Source organism: Curcuma longa, unplaced genomic scaffold, assembly GCF_044706935.1.
Source record: "Curcuma longa cultivar G26 ecotype Majalengka, Jawa Barat unplaced genomic scaffold, ITB_CL_G26_1.1 contig_143, whole genome shotgun sequence".
Classification (NCBI taxonomy): Eukaryota; Viridiplantae; Streptophyta; class Magnoliopsida; order Zingiberales; family Zingiberaceae; genus Curcuma; species Curcuma longa.
In genome coordinates this window covers 20,421-39,756 of record NW_027429724.1, presented here as the reverse complement: position 1 = coordinate 39,756, position 19,336 = coordinate 20,421, and the positions used below count along the sequence as shown (strand labels likewise).

The 19,336-nt window shown below is 38.8% G+C and overlaps 3 protein-coding genes across 4 annotated transcripts; all 3 read right to left on the bottom strand.

The window, feature by feature from the left end:
• Nucleotides 1–1,473: 1,473 nt before the first annotated feature.
• On the bottom strand, nucleotides 1,474–2,299 carry LOC141816117 (uncharacterized). Its single transcript, XM_074703953.1, has 2 exons — nucleotides 1,808–2,299; nucleotides 1,474–1,740 (listed from the first exon to the last, which is right to left on the bottom strand). The coding sequence occupies exons 1-2, from the start codon at nucleotides 2,279–2,281 to the stop codon at nucleotides 1,732–1,734; spliced, it is 483 nt and encodes a 160-aa protein (XP_074560054.1). The 5' UTR covers nucleotides 2,282–2,299; the 3' UTR covers nucleotides 1,474–1,731.
• Nucleotides 2,300–7,607: 5,308 nt separating this feature from the next.
• Nucleotides 7,608–12,669, bottom strand: LOC141816109 (multiple C2 domain and transmembrane region protein 7-like). Of its 2 annotated transcripts, XM_074703945.1 has the most exons (3): nucleotides 12,588–12,669; nucleotides 7,908–10,959; nucleotides 7,608–7,825 (listed from the first exon to the last, which is right to left on the bottom strand). In XM_074703945.1, the coding sequence occupies exon 2, from the start codon at nucleotides 10,924–10,926 to the stop codon at nucleotides 7,912–7,914; it is 3,015 nt and encodes a 1,004-aa protein (XP_074560046.1). In that variant the 5' UTR covers nucleotides 10,927–10,959; nucleotides 12,588–12,669; the 3' UTR covers nucleotides 7,608–7,825; nucleotides 7,908–7,911. The 2 variants fall into 2 exon arrangements, with proteins under 2 accessions (XP_074560046.1, XP_074560047.1); XM_074703946.1 differs by lacking the exon at nucleotides 12,588–12,669 and having other exon boundaries at nucleotides 7,908–11,035.
• A 1,924-nt stretch (nucleotides 12,670–14,593) lies between these two features.
• Nucleotides 14,594–18,275, bottom strand: LOC141816110 (pre-mRNA cleavage factor Im 25 kDa subunit 2-like). Its single transcript, XM_074703947.1, has 7 exons — nucleotides 18,157–18,275; nucleotides 16,912–16,957; nucleotides 16,654–16,747; nucleotides 16,458–16,531; nucleotides 15,287–15,373; nucleotides 15,098–15,208; nucleotides 14,594–14,665 (listed from the first exon to the last, which is right to left on the bottom strand). Exons 1-7 carry the CDS (start codon nucleotides 18,273–18,275, stop codon nucleotides 14,594–14,596), a joined length of 603 nt encoding a protein of 200 aa, XP_074560048.1.
• Between the last annotated feature and the right edge of the window lie 1,061 nt (nucleotides 18,276–19,336).

Sequence of the window (19,336 nt, the reverse complement as noted above, 5' to 3'; positions counted from 1 at the left end):
GACAACACAGACACTAAATTTTGTGATACTATTTCTATTGCAATTTTTTCCTTCTCTTTTGATGAAAATACTGATAAAAATTGCCTTGGGTTTCATTATTCCTGTAAATTCAGAGTGAACCACAGTTGCAAATGTACCAAAGACAGTGATTGTGACCCTCAACTGTTTGAATCAACATCTCAAGAACTGACGCAGCTTCCTGATCCAAGAAAAATTATTCAGATTGGTTGTACACCAGGCTGATTGCAATCACTCATCACACTGCAATTAATCATCCATGGCCACTGTTGGAGTTGGACCAAATGCTGCTAATGGAATAATGCAACCAACCCTGAATAAATGATCGTATTGCTAATTATTAAAAACTACACCTGGTTCTGGTCTCTGCCATTCATGCAGTCAACCTGGAAGCTCTGGATCTTAATGGGCACGCACACCTGAATCCATTGCAGATTACAACTCATTGTCAAAAGCATGAAGAACAACCACTGTAGGGTTACAAGAGCCAAGGGCTTCTTATTCTGAGAGTTCCACCACAACAACAACATTATCGAGTTGTTCACATCAGGGCATGCAGGATAATTATTGAATCACATGATTAAACATAATATATGTTTTTCATTGTGTTCATGAAGTTTGGATGAAAGTTGATCAGTGTATGTGACTGGAGATATTTTTCTGAAGAATAATTGTGGTGTACTAAGATGTAGAGAAAGAGTAGGGACCTTGTTGACTTGACACAGGATATGCACAGTGCAGAAGTAGATAGAAGAGAAAGAGTGATCTCTTAGAAACCACCAAATTAAAGATGGTTCCTTCTAATCATTCATCTAAATAGTTGATGGCAAAGGAAATGCCCCAATGCAGGTGATGCACAGGCAGTGATGTGGATTGATGTTTGTGTGGCCTAAGAAAGCATACTTGGGAGAGATTCATATGGATAGTCGTAGACAACTCATCAAGTAGCTGAGTAAAGCCTAGTCAAATGTTAAAAGTCAGAACAGAGTTTTTCCTCTAACATGGTTGCCTACATGACATCCACCTCTTCCAACCTAGTGGTTCGGACACAAGAAGCTTGGTTCCAAGTTGTGAATTTGCCCAACCAGTAAAGACCCAACTTACAGAAAATTTTGGAGATTTCGCGTACAATTCTTTCAATAGCATGCATTCATGATGTTTGTGTAGCAAAAGGTGATAATGTTCATCCCAGACGCATCTTCACGGTCCGCTTTAAGTCTGTGAAAGAGTAGTAAATCACGATATTGAATGGTCTCTTAGACACATTCATGATGTTAAGAGTTTCATTGAAGTCATTTGTTGAATTTGGTTCTGTCATGGTTAAAGGCTGTCTTAAAACAGAACCTCATCATCTGCACAGATCTGATGAGCTATTTCCCAGATGCAAATTACATTCTGTACAGAAATCTTGAACAAAGAAAAAGAAGAAGAAGAAGAAGAAGAAGAAAGAAGCCCAAAAAAAAAAAGGACAGAGGACCTGGTTGAAATTAAAGTACAAGTAATTACTAGGCACAGTAGACAGATGGATGAATCCGACCAAACACTGCACGAGCTCTTCGATTGGTCAGCTCCAGTTCCCCCTCCACTCGCAAAAAAACAGGAGTCGACTGTCTGCATTCGAATCATCAACGCACCACCCAGCTCGACTTATTAGAGCCACACCATCAAGAACAGGAACAGGAACAAGAACAACAAGCGGCGGTGTTCGTGCTCTCATGAAGCCTGTCAAATGGAAGATTCAGTGAGTCGGTTGAATTGGAGTGGAAAGGAGTTTGGAGAGCTGGTAAACCTGTGTGGGCTTGAGTTGTTGTTGTTGTTGATCTTCGATCTTGTCGTTCTGCTTCTTCCCCGGCGCCGGCAGCGGCACGGCCGAGAAGCCGCAGTGGGGTTTCTTGAGCCCCAGGAGCTCCTTCCACTTGATGGCGGAGCCCCTCATCGGCCTCCCGGCCGGCGACAGGAGCAGCTCCTCCCTCAGCGTGGTGGTCCCCCGCTGCTGCCTCTGCCCGCTGTCCTTGAGTGGCAGCAGCCGGCCCTTGAAGAACAGCTGGTCAGCGTCGATCGTCGCCGACTCCCCACCGGCAGCGAACTCAAAGTTCGCATCCGCCGGAGGGGGGCGCTGCGCGCCCCCCGCCACCGCCGGCGGCTCCACCGCGAAGTCACTCGAGAAGGAGACTCGGGGACTCATCGGCGGCGGCGCAGCCCCTGCCGGCACTCCTCGGAGCGCCTGCCGGTCGGCGCCGAGCTGCATGTTGATGCATGCCATCCCCGGCTCGGAGTCAATTGGCTGCAGAAGAGAAGAGAAGAGAAGAGAAGAGAGCTCTCTCTGTGCTGCTGCTCGGCATTAATGCTCTGTCTATATATAAAGAGAGCATTTCGATTTCGATTTGCATCAAATTAAAAATGCCTAATCGGTGTTGCATGGCACATGCAAGTGTTGAACGGGCTCAGGGTGGCATCTAGCTAGATCTGGCCACCTCAGCTGCCGCAATCTAATGGCGGATGCCAAGGTCCGTGCTGTACAAAACGGGGTTGGGTTGGATTGGGTTGGGTTGGATTGGGTTGGGTTAAAGGCGGCGGCGAGCTCGCAGTCACTGCGGGGAGGTCGCCGCCATTGGGGCCGGGGTGGGCCCACGCGTGCGGTCAAACGAGTAAGGTGTCGGTGGGAGATGGTTGAGTTAATTACATGTGCTGTCAGGTTTGAGCTTCACTAGTCGGCACAGCTAGTGATAGTCAATGGTAAAAATGATATTTTTGTTGGTCTCTGAATGATTCTCCGTAGATTCGAAAGCGATTCATCAAATTTATTAAAATTGATGATCGATCGCAATTAAGAAAGTCGATCGGAAACCAATCGCGATCAATAATCAAACTCAATAGTGACTTGTGTGCAAATTAAGTAAATAATAGTCACACCTCCATCGTAGGGATGTTTGTTTACCTTCTTAAGCCTTACTTATAATGAACAAAAAAAGTTTGAGTCCGCCTAACTCAAAGGAGTTTGACCAAAAATTTGTTGATTATTGAATATTGAAAATAATTTTTTAAAATCTTGATTCGACAAAAGAATACCAAGAATTAGGAAAGTAAATTCGTCGTTATCAAAGAAGGAGACGACGGAAATATTATTAATCAATAAAATGGCCTCAAAATAGTTAAACAGATATTTAAGACCTAAAATCTTAACCTTTAAAAGACAATAATACCCTTGAATTCTAGATCTGAAAATTAATAATAATAATAATAATAATTTAGAGCCTCTGAAAAAATCCTAAATGATGTTTTTTGGGACTTAAAATTGGCCTGTTACAAACAAGCTTCGATTTGACCATAAGAATTTTTTATTTTTTGATACTCGAATCAAAAGTTATGACAAAATTTACATTTACTTTAGTGTTCTACATCAAGTTTACTTACAAAAGTAGATCAGCTCAGTCATATCTTACTAAGTCTGCCTTACATTTCCTAAGTTGGCTTTTGCAAAATCCTAAGATGTGTGTCTATGATCTAGATGACTTACTTTCATTCTAAAGCTACCTAAACCCTCTTAAGTTGACTTTCTAATTAGCATCGATCGCCTCTTAAACTAAGTCAATTTAGCTCAAAGATTATTAAGTAAGCTCTTTGGATAGGAACTCATACCTAGAAACTAATTGTCTGATAGAGCTAGCTCCATTCATAATTTGTACATAGATCTGATATCTGTAGTCATGTGTTCCTCAAACTGTTCTTCCTCTCTCTCTTCTTTTTGTGTGTGTGTTTTTCTTTAACAAACTAATTAAACCAATAGCATTATTTCAGTGACGACGGCATGCATGCATCAGTAATTAACTAACTGACAGGCAACAGAACAGAATTGGCACAGAGATTCGATTCATCCAAAGAGGTAGCTAGCTAGCATTAGCATTAGCATTGATCTGAAGAATTAATCAGTACACCAAGTGAGCGAGAGCTTGAATCAGAAATGATTGGTCTGACTGCCATCAACATGCACAGTATAGTTGTTGGAGAAGATGACAGTGATGATGATGATGAGTAGATGAGGATCGGAGGTTGCTGCTTGCATGCTTTAAGGAAAGGACTGAGTGCTCTTTCCTTGACCGGTCTTTGGCCTGTTTCTTCTAATAAATTAGGGGGGGTGCATGTGAGCTGGCCATGTCGAGGGCTTTGATAAGATCACGTGATCCCCAGAGTTTCCTCCCTCTGTTTCCCTCGCCAGGACAATGTTTATGCTTTATGCCTCTCTTCCTTCACTCGAAGCCAGCCACTGTGTAGTGTTTTCGATGGAGGTTTCTGTTTTTTTTTCAATTTTTATTTATATTTTGTCTTGTTTAGGGTTTGGGCTGAATCTGTACGTGGATGGAGGTGGCATGCAGGGAGCTAGCTCCATGTGAGCAGGCACATGAAGCTTCACTCTCTCCCCAGCTTTCCTTACTACTTTACTGTCCCATGTGAGGGTAATAGTTTTATAAGCAAAGCGCATTTGGATAACTAGCTTTGGGTTAAGAGAATGCTTCGTCGAATTTGCATCTTCTTTATACGGTGCAATGCTTGAAAACTTGATCTGGTTGAGATCTCAACCAAGGGATGAGTTGACTCTTCAATGTATTTGTGAAGGGGCGGAGGCAGGTTTCCACGAGAGGGGACCACATTTTAAATATTTAATAATTAATTATTAATTTTAAAATAAATATATTAAAATATTAGTAATTTATTTCAAAAAACAAAAAGCTGGGAGGGGGGGGGGGGGGGGGGGGGGGGGGGTGGTGGCCCCTACCTGCTCCCGTCGTGGCTCCGCCCCTGTTTGTGATCGAGCTCTTTCGGTAGATCAGACACATGCGAAATCAGCTTCAATAAACTCTTGTTAGGTTGGTGTTATGGGGGGGGCCTTACCCTGGTAAAGAAAATCAAAACTCAGCCTATTGGGAAGGGACATGTCGGACGGAAGAAATAGAAGTGGCCTCCACATGACTTGTAGATCAACTGACCTAGAGACCAACCAACTGACTTGAAGATTGATTGACCTGGAGACCTCCCAACTGACTCGAAGTACTGACTCGAACTGACTTGATTACCCTCCTTGAGACTTGGACCTCCAATGACTATGCCACTTCGCCCCAATGCTCGTCCCCCTAGCTAGCAAGACCCTCTAACATTCGGCATGGGCAAGGGCGGTATGTGGTTTGGCATATCAAGCAAGGGTCATATAATATACAGTCTGACATGACAGAGTACGTACCATGATCTACGATTAATACAATATGACGCTTCACAGTGTGGAAGATATATAGAGGAGGGGGTGTTTCCTACATCTATCTATGCTTATCTCCTGTTCTTCTTCTTCCTAACCTCCTCTGGTCGGTGATCTAATTTGTGCATCGGAGTGGCTAAGCTAAGACACCTCTGACCTCCATTCTAACTCCCTTTCTTTCTTTCTTAAGTTTCACAGGCTCCCCAGTCGATCTAGCTCTCCTGGGACCTTCAGCGATTCTATCAACATAGAGACCATTTCTTAGGGGACTCATCTTACGGCGATCTCAAACAGGAACAATCAATTTCTAAATTTTTATCAGGTAGGCTTGTATCTGGTTGACCTCTGTCAAATCGATCTCTATCGGATCGACTGTTACAATATGAAAAGCAAGAACTCCGACAATGACAACAAGATTAGAAAAAGAGTTAGAAGGAGATTAAGATAAACCTTGTCAAGATCTTTCTGATGTTGAAGTCCTCATAAAAAAATTAAAGGAAGAAATAGCAAAGGAGTACTAGAAATAGTATATGATGTTGTCCTCATTACCTTTATATAGGAAATGCAATTAGGTGGTCAAGATTTTCAAAAGACCATACCTCTTTCTCCATTAAATTTGTAACCGCTATTAATTAACTACCATGTCGTATCCGAGTTCAAGAGCGGCTTGAATTTAATTTGGATGTGACTCGGATCAACTCGATTTGAGCTCGACTGCATGACTTGACGAGTTCAATCAGGTCAATCTTGGTTTGACTTGGACTCATCGTGAGAATTGAGGTGGACTTAGCTTGTTGTTGACTGATCGAAAACTAATATCATTTTAAGCCTAGAAAAAGAGCTCTTTAGAGCCATAAAAGAGTTGGACATGGTCAATGGTCTCTAGCTAGCCAGCTTAGCTTCATTTGAGAGGTCTATTATTATTGTTATTATTTGTTTTTTGTCTTGGGGAATCTTTGTGATTAATGGGGCAGCATTGAATTGAATAATTGTACCAGTGTTAGGCAAGAAAGGAACCCTAAAGCCATGGTGCTTCTTTCAGTAATCATAAGTAGCATTCATGGGACCCAAGAAATTGAAAGGAAAGCTAATGCCTTTTGTTTTATAATCTAAGTTGAATCTAGGGTGACATGGTAAAGAAGAAGAAGAACCCATGATTTGGTTTGATCCATAAATTTACGAATTTAAATTTGATATATCATGCGAAAAATGAATTACGCTAATTACCCTAAAGTGATCAAATAGTTCGAGAGGACTAAGGGAATCAACATAATTGAATAATGAAACTCCATTGCCTTTTGTTTGAAGACAAGTGATCATTATTTATATTTGGAAGGTAGACGACTTGTCAACAGTGATATCCACTTTTTCCTCTTGTCATGGATAGAAGAAAGTTCAACAACCTAGTCACATACCACACACACATACCATGAGTGGTAAAGGTGGGTTCAACCATGTCAATGATGAACACAAAATGTATAGTCAAGTCGTCTATTTGCCGTCGAATTGAGCCCTACAAAGGAGTTGGCAAATCTTTATCAAGACGGGGCAGCAATGAATTGAGTTGGACCAGTGTTAGATGAGTAAGGAGCCCCAAAGCAAAGTTAACATTGTCTCTTTTGCTCCTCAGAGGCACTCGTGGGACCGAAGAGATACGAAAGCAATGTTTCATACACAACATGATCTAGGGTAGGGTGGCTGCCATATAGAACAGCTAGCAGTACATTATTGATACTATCCCACTACTTCAAAGTTCATTAACTATTCCACCATTTCAGTTCAATTCATAGAATATGATAAAATCAAACAAATTTGTTGAGTGCAAAGAGTCGACTGACTGATGATCACAAAGAATAGATTGTTATTGTTAAAAGAATAAGCTTCTATTTGAGCAGAACATCTCGAGAACATGACTATATCAGTTCAATCAGATATAGAAATTTCGACAGAGTGGTACTTTAAATCTTCTACAGACTTAGAAATTAACACTTTCATATATCACTCATGTTTTACAGTCATAGATTTGATCAAAGAAAGTTTTGCAGGAGAACCAGAAGGCACAGAAGCTGATTCAAGTTAGATTGTTCCTTCAAGTTTTTGCACAACTTGAAAGTTTGTCAATTTATCACTATCTTTTAATATTTCCATTTATGTTTATGTGTTTATGCACTACAATTTATTTGTTAAACAATGTTTTTAACTGTTATGACTCTTGTGATCTAAGTTGCCATAGTTCAATGTGCCATGACTGTTGTTTAGCATCTCAATGACACAATCCATTAATCAGCCATAACACAACACATAACAACTCAATTCCTCAATGGAAGCCATAGGCCTCAGCTCACTCGAAATATAGAATTATAATAGAACTTTAGTTGCATCACAAACAAAGATATGGTCTCAAACATTATTATCACCCTAATAACAAAGTTAAGTACATTACAACTGCATTAAACTCGATGTCGAGATGGCATGGTAGTCTCAAGACTCATCGTCCTGGTCGAGATGGTAGTAGATAAGTTTTGATGGTTGTTGGTGGTGATCGCCTACTATTAAAGACTGGAACATAAGAAAACGGGGAAGTACATAAAAGATACATAATAGATGAAATCATCGCACTTAGAATCAAACTTGCATGTACCTAGTTAGAGCATACTGTCTGTCCTTGCCGGCAACCTCCTGAAGAAATTTATTGGTGCAGAAGGCATCCTATATCGGAACCTTGGGTGCCTCATCACATAGAAGCCAGCTAAGGCAGCCAACACCTGCAATGGAGTCACATAAAACACAAGTGCAGCCATCAAGCAGAACACCACAAATATCGCAGTGGCCCGGGGATCTCTCCAACTAAGCAATGACTGGATCCTCTCCCCTTGAGTCGCTAAATCTCCAACCACAGTTTGTATCCTTCCAGCAATACTCCTTAGTCGTTCATACCTCATACGAACAATTTCTGCGCTCCTGCTGGTAGGGAAGGTATCAAACTCCTCATCGAGCTCATCTGGGTTCACAGCTTCTGCATGTGAAATTTTTGTGTTCATGTGCGGAGGATAACGAGGACGATAGCGGTAGTTCCAAATGCCAATCAGGAACATATACAGAAAAAGTGTAGGAAGTATCAGTTCTGGGAAGCAGACTAGCATTAAAAACAGAATGTGCACCAGGACTGTGGTGATGGGGTTCCTCCATGCACAAACATCACCGAACCATTTGTTCACCGCAATAACACCTGAGAAAACTGACATAAGCCTGAAGAAATTAGCCTTGCTTCGACGCATACTCCATAGATGGGAGTCGACATCAGACATGTACTCAACAACTTCCTTTCTGAGGGGAGGCTCCATTCTGCTAAGCCGTGCAGCCACTATTTGAACAGCTTGGTGCCGCAGCATATCTTGTTGCATCATAGGTAGAGGCCGTATGTAATGCATCTTAGGCAGCAAAGGTTTTGAGTATATGTACATCATGTTAATCAATGAAGTAGACGAGAACCGTATAGCAAGGTGGAGTTCGCCCATCTTCTTGACACCAGAAGGGTGTAAAACTAGAAGAGGGTATGCATGTGTATACACACGGGCTGTTTCAAGGGTTGAAAGACGTATGCGAACTTTGCCAATCTTAGCATCTTTGTTGCCGTTAGGACCCTTCTCTCCTAGTTGGCAATTGTCAAAGACACCAACTGTAAGAACTGTATCTGGATCAAAAACATCCCATGTGTACTGCTCATTGTATCTTGGAGATAGGCCGTTTATGATGGTGCGAGACCGCACCCATTTCTGGCCATATTTGGCTACACAATAGGTATCTGATGTCCCCTTTCCTTCTCGTGTCTTCATAGGATGAAGCCCTTCTGCTTTAAGTATCCCCAGCTCAAGCAACCCAATTGGTGGCTTCCAAAGCTGCTTTGCTGTTGGTCTAAGGTCGCTACTATAATTGGTGGACTCATCGAGCACATGATATCCTCCATCCAGACACACACGGAGGTGAATCCGGCTAGAAAATTTATCCTTCTTGATCTGATCAACATCAACTGCGACTGGCCTTTCAAGATTGAACCACCGACCATGAACAATGCGGTCATCAGCTCGCTTCTCTATTAATCCTAAAGGAATAACAACACGCCCAATCACCTCATCTTTATTTGGCGCCACACGGTCTTCTACAGAAAGAATGAGGTGATCCTCAAAAGGTTCAGCAGCCACAAACATGTGGTCTTCATTCCAGAAAGCATTAGATGTTCGTGCCTGAACTGTTTTCGTTCTCAATACCTGATTTCCGAGTTGTGCCTTGACATAAACATCAGGAAAGCGGGTCTTATCAGCAATTATAACATCTTGTGCCTCAACAATGTTGACCCGAACATACCACAGCCTAGGTGCATGATATACTTTCGACTTGATGTGAGAGCCAACAGCAGAGGCGCCAGCAGGTGCAACCGCATCAGAGTGCCATGCATCAGGAAATGATTCATCAGCCTGGGTTCCTATCCAAACTGCAAGCATGAGTTCACCCTTTGTTTTCTTCCCTTTCTTGTCCTCAAGCCTGTACCACTCCGGAGCCAATGGACTATCTGGTGGGACACGTATAGGAACATCATTTAAATCAAGGTGTACCAACCCAACAAAGTCATCTTTGAGCAGGTCTTTGTCTCTGACCACAACTTCAAGAATTGATGCCTGCATCCTCTCTCTAGCAAATGCAAAAACTTCATTCCATTGTGGCTTCTGGTTCTTCTCAAAATGTTTTGTGATTCCCTTGTAATTACCTACTCTCACTTCAACATAAGGATCAAGGCTTCCAGTAACATCCATGGTCGGTAAATCTCGTGCCTTCACAACACGAACAAAAAGATATTGCATTTGTTCTACAAGATCATATGTACTAGAAGGCTTCTCCGCACGAATAACACGGCCTCCAACAATCTGACCCCCACCTAGGAAAGGGTTAGTTTCTTTCAGAGCAAAATCAACTGGTTGTTGTGAGGATGGTCCTGAGTACATCCTAACGATTCTGGGAGGTGGAGGCACAGGTTTCATAGGATCTGTCACATACCTAACTGGTTCACTGATTGGAGCAGATGAGTGGTGCTCATGGACCTCTTTCGGGATACTATGAACGGTATGCCTTGATTCATGTTTGTTTTCTGGAGGTAGGTTTGTATGTGTAATCGGAACTTGAGAAGGAACTTCATGAGCTAAGCTTGGAGAAACATTACTTGGATAAGGATCGGTAGCTGGGAGGGAATTAGAAGCTTTTATAGAGGGGTCATCGGTGAGGAATACTTTAAGTCCAAGTTCTCCTTTAACGCGTGAAAATATACCACGTTTTTCCAATGGAAAGTGGAGTACAACAGCATCAGCAAGGAGGACAAAAGAGGTTCCAGCAATGCGAACCTTGCCAAGGAATGACCTGGAATGTGTGGCTTTGTTCATGCTGTACACAAAAGCTTCAAGAGCAAGTTCAGGGAGAAATGCAGGATCTGCAATGTTGAAGTAGAAGCACTCATTCCATACAGGATTAAGATCTTTTTCCTTAATTGTTGTGCGAAACTTTTGACCATCAAAATGAAGCTCCACACATGGATTGGAAGAACCTTGCCCGTCCTTAGGCATAAGGTCATGGGCACTTACAACTTCCACACCCAATTTATAATTGCTCATTTTTATGAGAGCTTGCTGTCCTTTATGAGAGATCTACATATAATTGAAAAAGTCAATTTGATTCAAGTGATTAATTTTGGAAACTGTGTAGTGTGACCAGTTATTATCGTACTGAACAAACCTAAGAAAAAGAAACTGAAAATCCATCATATGAAGGCACAAGTTGTGAACAATAACAAGAAATTAGAAAGGTCATCCTGGATGAGTCTAACAGGAAATTAAGACTACAAGTAGACTTGATGGAAAATAAGTCATCTCAGTGGAATTGCAAGTTCTAACGATAATAAAGATTAAAAGTGATATTTAGAGTGAGGATTGTCTCTCTGATGAATACACTGTCAAGCCATTGTAGAAATCAAAGAGACACTCTTACAGTATACTGAGGACAAAAAACACATGGTTTATCATAACACAAAATCATATGAAACTTAAAAGAAAATATAGCATGCAGAAGAGTGGGAATTTTGTGAAATATTTTCCAGCATAATTATTTAGTAGACAATAGTGAATCCTTAGAGCTTAGAGTTAAAATAATAATGCTAGCCTGAAGCTTATTTGAGAAAGAGCAACTTGTATATAGTTATCTGAAATCTAGCTTCAAAACGGAATGCAAAATAAGTAAAATCAAAGTTTATAGAAAGTCATAGACATGTCTCTGGATCAGAAGATAGTAGATGCTTTGAAAAAAGATTATCTGCAATAACGTTGATAAAAATTAATCTTCCCACCATTAACTCTTCGGATCCAATGTAAAGCAGTCATTAGTAAAATAACATGGATATCATAAACAAGATAAAAGAACAGTGAAAGCTTATGCATTCATGGAAGGACAAAGGAGATATATTTAACATCCTCGGTGCAACCAATTTGCAAAAGAAAGCTCTAAAATAACACATATCAGAGATAAATTAAATTTGCTTTAATAGTTTGCATAGTTTGTCGCTCTCACTACATATCTACTCTTTCTTACCAATGTGCTTTCTTTAAAAAATGACTAGTGATAAGCTTTGCGAGTTGGCATACTTTATCACAATCACTACATATCTATTCTTGTTCACCAATATGTTTTCCTTTCAAAAATGACAGTTGAATTCACAATAAGAGATCAGAGGTGAAACAGGCGGAGACACTCGGTGTTTATGATACCAACCAAACTCTTTAACATTCTTTGGTGAAGAAATTCAAAAGAGAGACAGATTTTGTGCCCGTGAAATGAACTAAAAAAGTGATAAAGAAATAAGTGTATCTGTCCAATCTTGTAACTGAGGAAGGGCCAAGGCGCACACTTTTCTCCCAGTGATCAACAGATTTATTATCCAAAGAGAAAACCCCTAAAAATAACATGGGTGACAGAAATGTGAGCACTTGCACACGAACATCATCCGCTCAATCGACGCAATACACCATTCCTCACTCACACAGGAGCCTCAACTTCCCTTTCGTGCACTAACCAACACACCTCTCTCCAGATCTGCACACAAAACAAACCAAAACCCATTTTGCCCCCATGTCTCATCGCGGCCTTTGAACGAAACCACAATCAACAAAGCCAAAACAAAATCTCATTTTTTTCCTCAAGCAAATCACTTCAATAACGTAATGGAACCTAAAAGAGTGACCCAACACAATGAATCCGACACAAACCTCGAAAAAAAACTCACCTTCCGAGCTGAACCTTTCAATTCGCGCCGATCACGCCTTCAAAGGTCGGCCAGACCGAGATCTGGAGAACTTACAGCAACAAGCCCTAGCGCAGAGGGAGGGTCGGACGCAGTGGGACAATGCAGTACGAAACTTCGGGGCATTCCCGTGGGAAAGAAGAAAAGCTACCGTGCTCTTTCGCCTTCTTCCTCCTCCTGTTCTGATCTCCTCGGTGTGCTAAAAGCACGAGCTGTTCGTCGCAGCGACGACGTAGTCCATTTAACGGCACACGCCAATCTGATTTTTTATTGAATCAAATAAATAAATAAATGGTCAACTCTTACGTCCACTCAATGTAAATCACCCGCACGATCACCAGAGGCTTGGTTACTGTGGGTCCCGCATAAGTGAGTGATGTGAGTAAGAAATTGGGGGACACGTTGCTGGTTTGGTGCTTAAGTTAATGCGGCCTGTCGCACACTGACACGGACGGTGGAATTAATTGCTGCGATCTATCGTCGTAGTAGTAGTATGTAGCTTGATTTTAGATTGTTTTTAGTTTTTCGAAATATAACTTAATTCATTTGTAAAATATCTTAAATGCTTTCTAAATTAATTAAATTTTGTCATCCATGATACTTAAAGAAAAAATAATAATAAATTTCAGTTAGCCCCATTGACTATCTCTGGGATGATCGGCTGAGTCCCATGGAAGTTTTTCACCGACCACCAGGGTAAATCAGGAAGTGCACGCAGCGACCTGCCTGATCAGCTCAGTCCTTTGAAAGTTTTCCATCGGCCACTAGGGTAAATCGGGAAGTGCACGCAGCGGCCAGGCCAGACGCCCAGCATCCTGCAAATGCGTCATAGTTGGGGATCGAACCAATGGCCAGCCCAGACGCCCAGCATTCTGCAAATGCATTGTAGCTGGGGATAGAACCACAAGTGTCTGGGTGACAACCTGAATAACCTGGATGTCCACCGCGGCACTATTATCCCGGGGACAAAACTGTAGTGGATCGCATAGCACTTCAGTCAACAAATACATATTGCTAAAAAGATTCGAATTTGAGACCTCAAATAACACATGTCTCCATACTTACCACTTAGGATAAAACACTTCATCAAAATATTTTTACAATAAATATTATTGTAAGTTGCTTAATGGCCGAGTGGTTGGCCTAATCTATTAATATGGAAATAGTAAGTTGCTTCATGAATTTTAAATCGAAGTACAAATGTTTTTACAATAAATATTATTTTTTATTTTCCTTGTATTGATGATATTAATATATTTACTAGAGCAATTAGATTAATATTAAGTCATTTCTTCAATTGTTGAAGCTCTGGAAGACCATAATAACTCTATTGGGACTTCAGAGTAAAGTGGGTATTCAGAACTAAGATTTTTTTATTTTTAATAAATAAAATTTCTTACTGAATCCCGTGAAAAATACTTTAATAGCTTTCTTCCACTGTAAAATATAATTATTTGATTCTTCTATAAACCAACACAAAAGACAAACAAGCAAATACATCTTTAAGATAAAACACTTAGAAGATCAACTAAAAGGAAAGACTGTCTATTTATTATTTAAAATAAATATATAATTGTCCAATCAGGGCAGAGACAATATCAACATCTCTCTGAAAATTGTTTTGCACCCAACTACACAAAGTCTTGCAACATCACTACTGTCAGGAGCAAATTTCCCAACTGATACTAAGAGGAACTCACTCATCATCAGCTGTCCAATCAATTCGTATTCTTCCAAACGTGCCGCAAAGCAAAGCAAATGGTCGAGATACCATCATCAAGTTGAAGTGGTCTCGGATATATTTGACTTCCAACTGGACCTACAAGGAAAATTTTGACTGAGAAATGAAGAAAAGGCAAAAACTTTCATTCATGCATGCATAGGATTAAAATCACAGGTATTATCCATCACAATGATCAAAATGAATCGGCGTCAGTGATTTCCTGCTTGATAAGCAGCTTCAATATGACTGACTTAATCCACCAGTTTCATGATGTGACCATGTTGAACTGGAACCTTGACAGCTGTTGAGGAATTGAAGAAATGACAGTTCCGAATCTCTGCATCAAAACAATGATATTGCTTCAGATATGTAAGTCATAGTTTTCCTGTTGGAAAGACACGACTAATATATAGAAAATTTGTTATGGCTAATTGAATAGGTTCTACCCTGTTAATTAGCTCGAATGAAATCCTACTGCCAGAAACTTTGCCTATGGTTAGGAATTAGAAGTTTGCAATAAGGCAAAAGATTAAAAAAATTATCTAGACAGTAACACCAAATAGGCTTTTCAATGCACGTACATCAATATGCCAAAATAATCCTTACTTCAATTGGTAAACTTATCTAAAAGTTGTGCAAAGAGATTAGGATGAGCTTCAAAAAGGTTATTATCGATAAGTGGTATTTCTAATAAACATGTAATACAGAGATATCTTCATAGAATGGTGATAAACACTATACTTATATTGAGATATGAAGATGATGTTACCTTAAAATTGCCATATAGTTCAAATAATGGAACAGCAATCAATTTCAAGTTTTGGGGAATAGCAAAATACTCTCTTTCAGAGAGGTGAACAACGAAAAGCTTCTTGCATTCCTGGAAATAGAAGTTGTTTGGTTTAGTACGATATGACAATCTACAGATTTGGCCCCTGATCTGATCAACGCAACTTACCTTTGGCTTTGTAATGTGAGGAGGGCAGTATGGGTACATTACTCTCTCAAAGTTTGGCCTCCACCAAGTAGCAACACACTCCCCGATCTGCAAGTTGACAAACAGGTAAAGTAACATAAAACAAAAGTAACGCATCATAAAGCTTATTTGATTAAATTGAGCAGTACATAAAAACTGAGTTCGCAACAACATTTGACATTTGACATTTGACAGAAATCTTGTGTATGTTTCTTTAAAAATTAAGTGCATATATAAATTCTATCAAAAGATTAGGGTAAAGAAGGCTAACGGAGGGAAGAATACTAAAAACTCAGCTTCGAGCACGGAACCACATCAGTTGATCATCAAAAGAGAAGGGGGGAGGACCCAAATAACTATAGCCACTGCTAGTCTAGAAATAACAATATAATAACGATTTATATTACTTTATTTTTATGTATTTAATAAAGAAATAACAATATATTACTTGACTAGAGTGATACATTTCAATTAAGGTCCTTTCTGCTAGATAAAAGTTACAATGGAAACAATTACTTTTGCTACCTCTAATGGTATGGATGCTAGATTTGAAGGGTTATTTGCTCGTCTAGAAGTAAGCATTTGGTTTATAGTATAACATTCCCAGGAACGTTGCAGTAATATATTATTGTTGTGTTTGGTTTGACCATTTATTTAGATTGCCTAGCATCTTACATGGTGATGTGAAACAGGTAGCCACAAAATATCAAAATATGATTCATCACATTTTGTCGATGGTAATCTTACATTCCACCACTAGGGAATTTTGAAGTATATTTTCAATACAATTTATCGATTATATTAATATGAATTAAATCAATAATAATATATTTTAGAAAGTTATACTAATTTATTATAATATATTGATAACAATATTTATAGATCATACACTAATATTAGTTATGTTATATTTGGCAAATTTAAAAAAATAGTGAAATAATATTTGTTAAGCTAATATCCCTAAAGCACAAATATTGCAAAACAAAAAACTATTGATTTAACATCATATTCATATTAACGCATTCATTAAACTTATGTCAGTCTACTTTCTCCTTCAACAAATTCCCAAAAATGTAATTCGCGTGACAATAATTTAACAACCATAATGAGAGCATCTGTAATGAAGGCAAATCAAATAAATTAAATCAAACACCTGCCAATTTGGCTGAAAGGAAGCTGGACTTGGACCAAGTTTGCTTAACAGTTTTCGTTTCAAGCCCTCAATTTCTGAGAACAGACACAAGAACTTTGAATCGAGCATGTAAAGACTTTGGATATGCAATCAATAACAAATAGCTCAGAAATAATACGACATTAAGCACGACTACATCTAAAATGACATGGCCTACCATTTTCTCCAGGTTTCAAACGTCCACCAGGGAGTTTCCAGAAAGTATTTCCTATTCGAAATAGCAGTATATGTGGGTGGTTGTGCTCCTGAACCTAAAAGAACAAGAAAAAAGACAGTTTAATTAATGTGCAGAGAAATATACTATAACGAACAAAGGTTGATCAAGTGATGGACTATCATTACGATCAAATGAAAGGGTAAAAACAAGGGGAAACAAAAAGCCAATAAAATAATGGTACTACATATAGTTATCTACCAACAAAATCCCTGCGACACTCGTCCGCATGCCTTCTTTCATATAGCTGAAACAAACAAAAAGAAGCAATCAAAAATTGTAAATTATAAATATCCAAATTAAATCAATAATAAAGCTACAAGAGAATAAGAAAAGAAGATGTCACAGACTTTTCCAATACAATCAACAATCATAGTAAAAAATTCACCAACATTGTCAAGCTGTGTTTATCCTATTTGAATATTATTCCTTCATCAAACCAGATGCACAACTATATTAGTATAAATATTCAAATCATCTAAATTATTTTTAATACATTAACCCAAATTTTCTTGGCCTCCCTCAATCCCTTTATACACCAATCCATCTAATAGATTCAACTTTTATAACTATAGAACCCATTATTCGTATTGGAACATATCGATACCATCATAGACTATTTTCTTTTATTTAATCTTCTACCCAAACTATATTTAAATGCTTTTAGAGTGTTTTATCTAGCACGATCTAGGCACAAACACACCCCTTGGAAAACCATAGTAACTCCATCCCTTATTGTGACTGCATCTGCCGCCACTATCGCTACCCAACCTACCTATGAACCTGATCTCTTCTCCAGCATCCATAAGATCCGACCTTCAATCAATTCTTCCACACAGTAAAATATCACCAATGCAGAAACAATTGATTATTAAAAGAAATGCAAGATCTTTCCCACAAAGAGACAATAGATATCCCTTATTTCATTTACAATTGTCTTACTTAAAAGGACTGAGATCAAGAAGATTATTGCTTTTGAATTCTGCAAATTCCCTCAAAGATGAATTAGTAACTAGTAGACAGTCAGACCATGCCTAAGATCACATTAAATTTGGCGAAATTAAGAAACAAAAGATCTGCAGGAATAACCCAACATCGAGCTCTAACCAAAGGTCCTTTAACTCAGCCAAAGTGCATCGCACGACCTGATCACAGCTAGTTGCTGCTTTCATGCCATAGTTTCTCTTCCCATTTTTTCCAATTAGCCAGATAGAGACAAGTATACATGCTACCAATATCTATCAAAGAATTTGCAAGAAAAGAAAAAGGGGGAAATAAATAAATAGGCACATGAATAATTACCCATTTCGCATCTCCAAACCAGAATGAAGTTGAAAGATTCAAATTAGCGTTTAAGTGACGGGGAGACGGAAGAAAGCGAATCAGAATCCCTGTTGCGATCGCGGAAGGGAAACTGCAAGGGAACGGAGAAAGAAACGGACGTACTTGATCCTCATACGTTCGAAACGATCGGCGACGGACGTGTCCTTCTCCATCTTGGGCTCCTTCTCCCCGAAGTCGTAGTTGTCGAGAGGGTAAGTGTTTACCACCGGCGATGGCAGCATCTCTCTCGTCCTCACCTCTAGATCCTCCTCGACTTTGCTGCTCTCAACAACACCGCTCCTTTCCGCCGGAGACCACGGCAAGACGGCGACTGGTCGCCGTATGAAAGAACAGGGGCGCCCTCTTGTCTTCGCTGCAGCTGGATTAGGTCGGACTCCGGCGGGCAACGTTTTGGAGGGAGGGGCCGGTAATCGACGATCGGAATTCGAATTTAATCTGAAAATTCTACATCCAATAATTTAAAATATATAATATATTTTTATATTTTTTTATTTTTATTTAAATATTTTATCATTATCATATTAATATTTTATTAAACATCTTAATTTATAAAATAAAATTTAATTTAATTTTAAAAATCCTTAAACTCTAACTTCAAAAATAATGTAATCAATTTAAATTCGATTCGAATTTAATTCAATTTAAAATCCTAATTCTCAATTCGATAGGTATGATTCATTTTTGACATCCTTGATTGAACAAGATATAACAAAAATAAAATATATAAAAATTAATAAATTCTTAATTTAATTTATAAAAGGTTATATTATTTATAGACATATCATATTATAATTTTTAATTAATAAAATTCTCATTAACGAAATTTTTGTTAAAATATTGAAAAAAAATAAAATTATTTTTATTAAAACAAAATTTTAACCAACTGTTTAAAATAATATGAATATATATTTAAATATAAAATAAATATTTTAGTTAAAAGAGTTTGATAAATACATAAACGAGAAAGATAAAAAAATATCATAAAATTAATAAATATGATAAAACTTAAATTATCAAAAAAACACTTAACAATACCATATTTAATACAAAATTCTCTTACCCAAAATAACCCTAAAATAGTCAACTAGAACTTCACGGTTTAAATTTTTAATATTTTCTCCGAAATTGTTTGGATTAGATTTAAAAGAATCTAACCTGAGATAATTCCAAAAACAAATTTTCATTATATATATATATATATATATATTCGCCATGCCGTCCAGCCACCATCGGCCCTGGCATGATCAACGCGCCATTCGCCGGCGCGTCTATTGGCATCGGA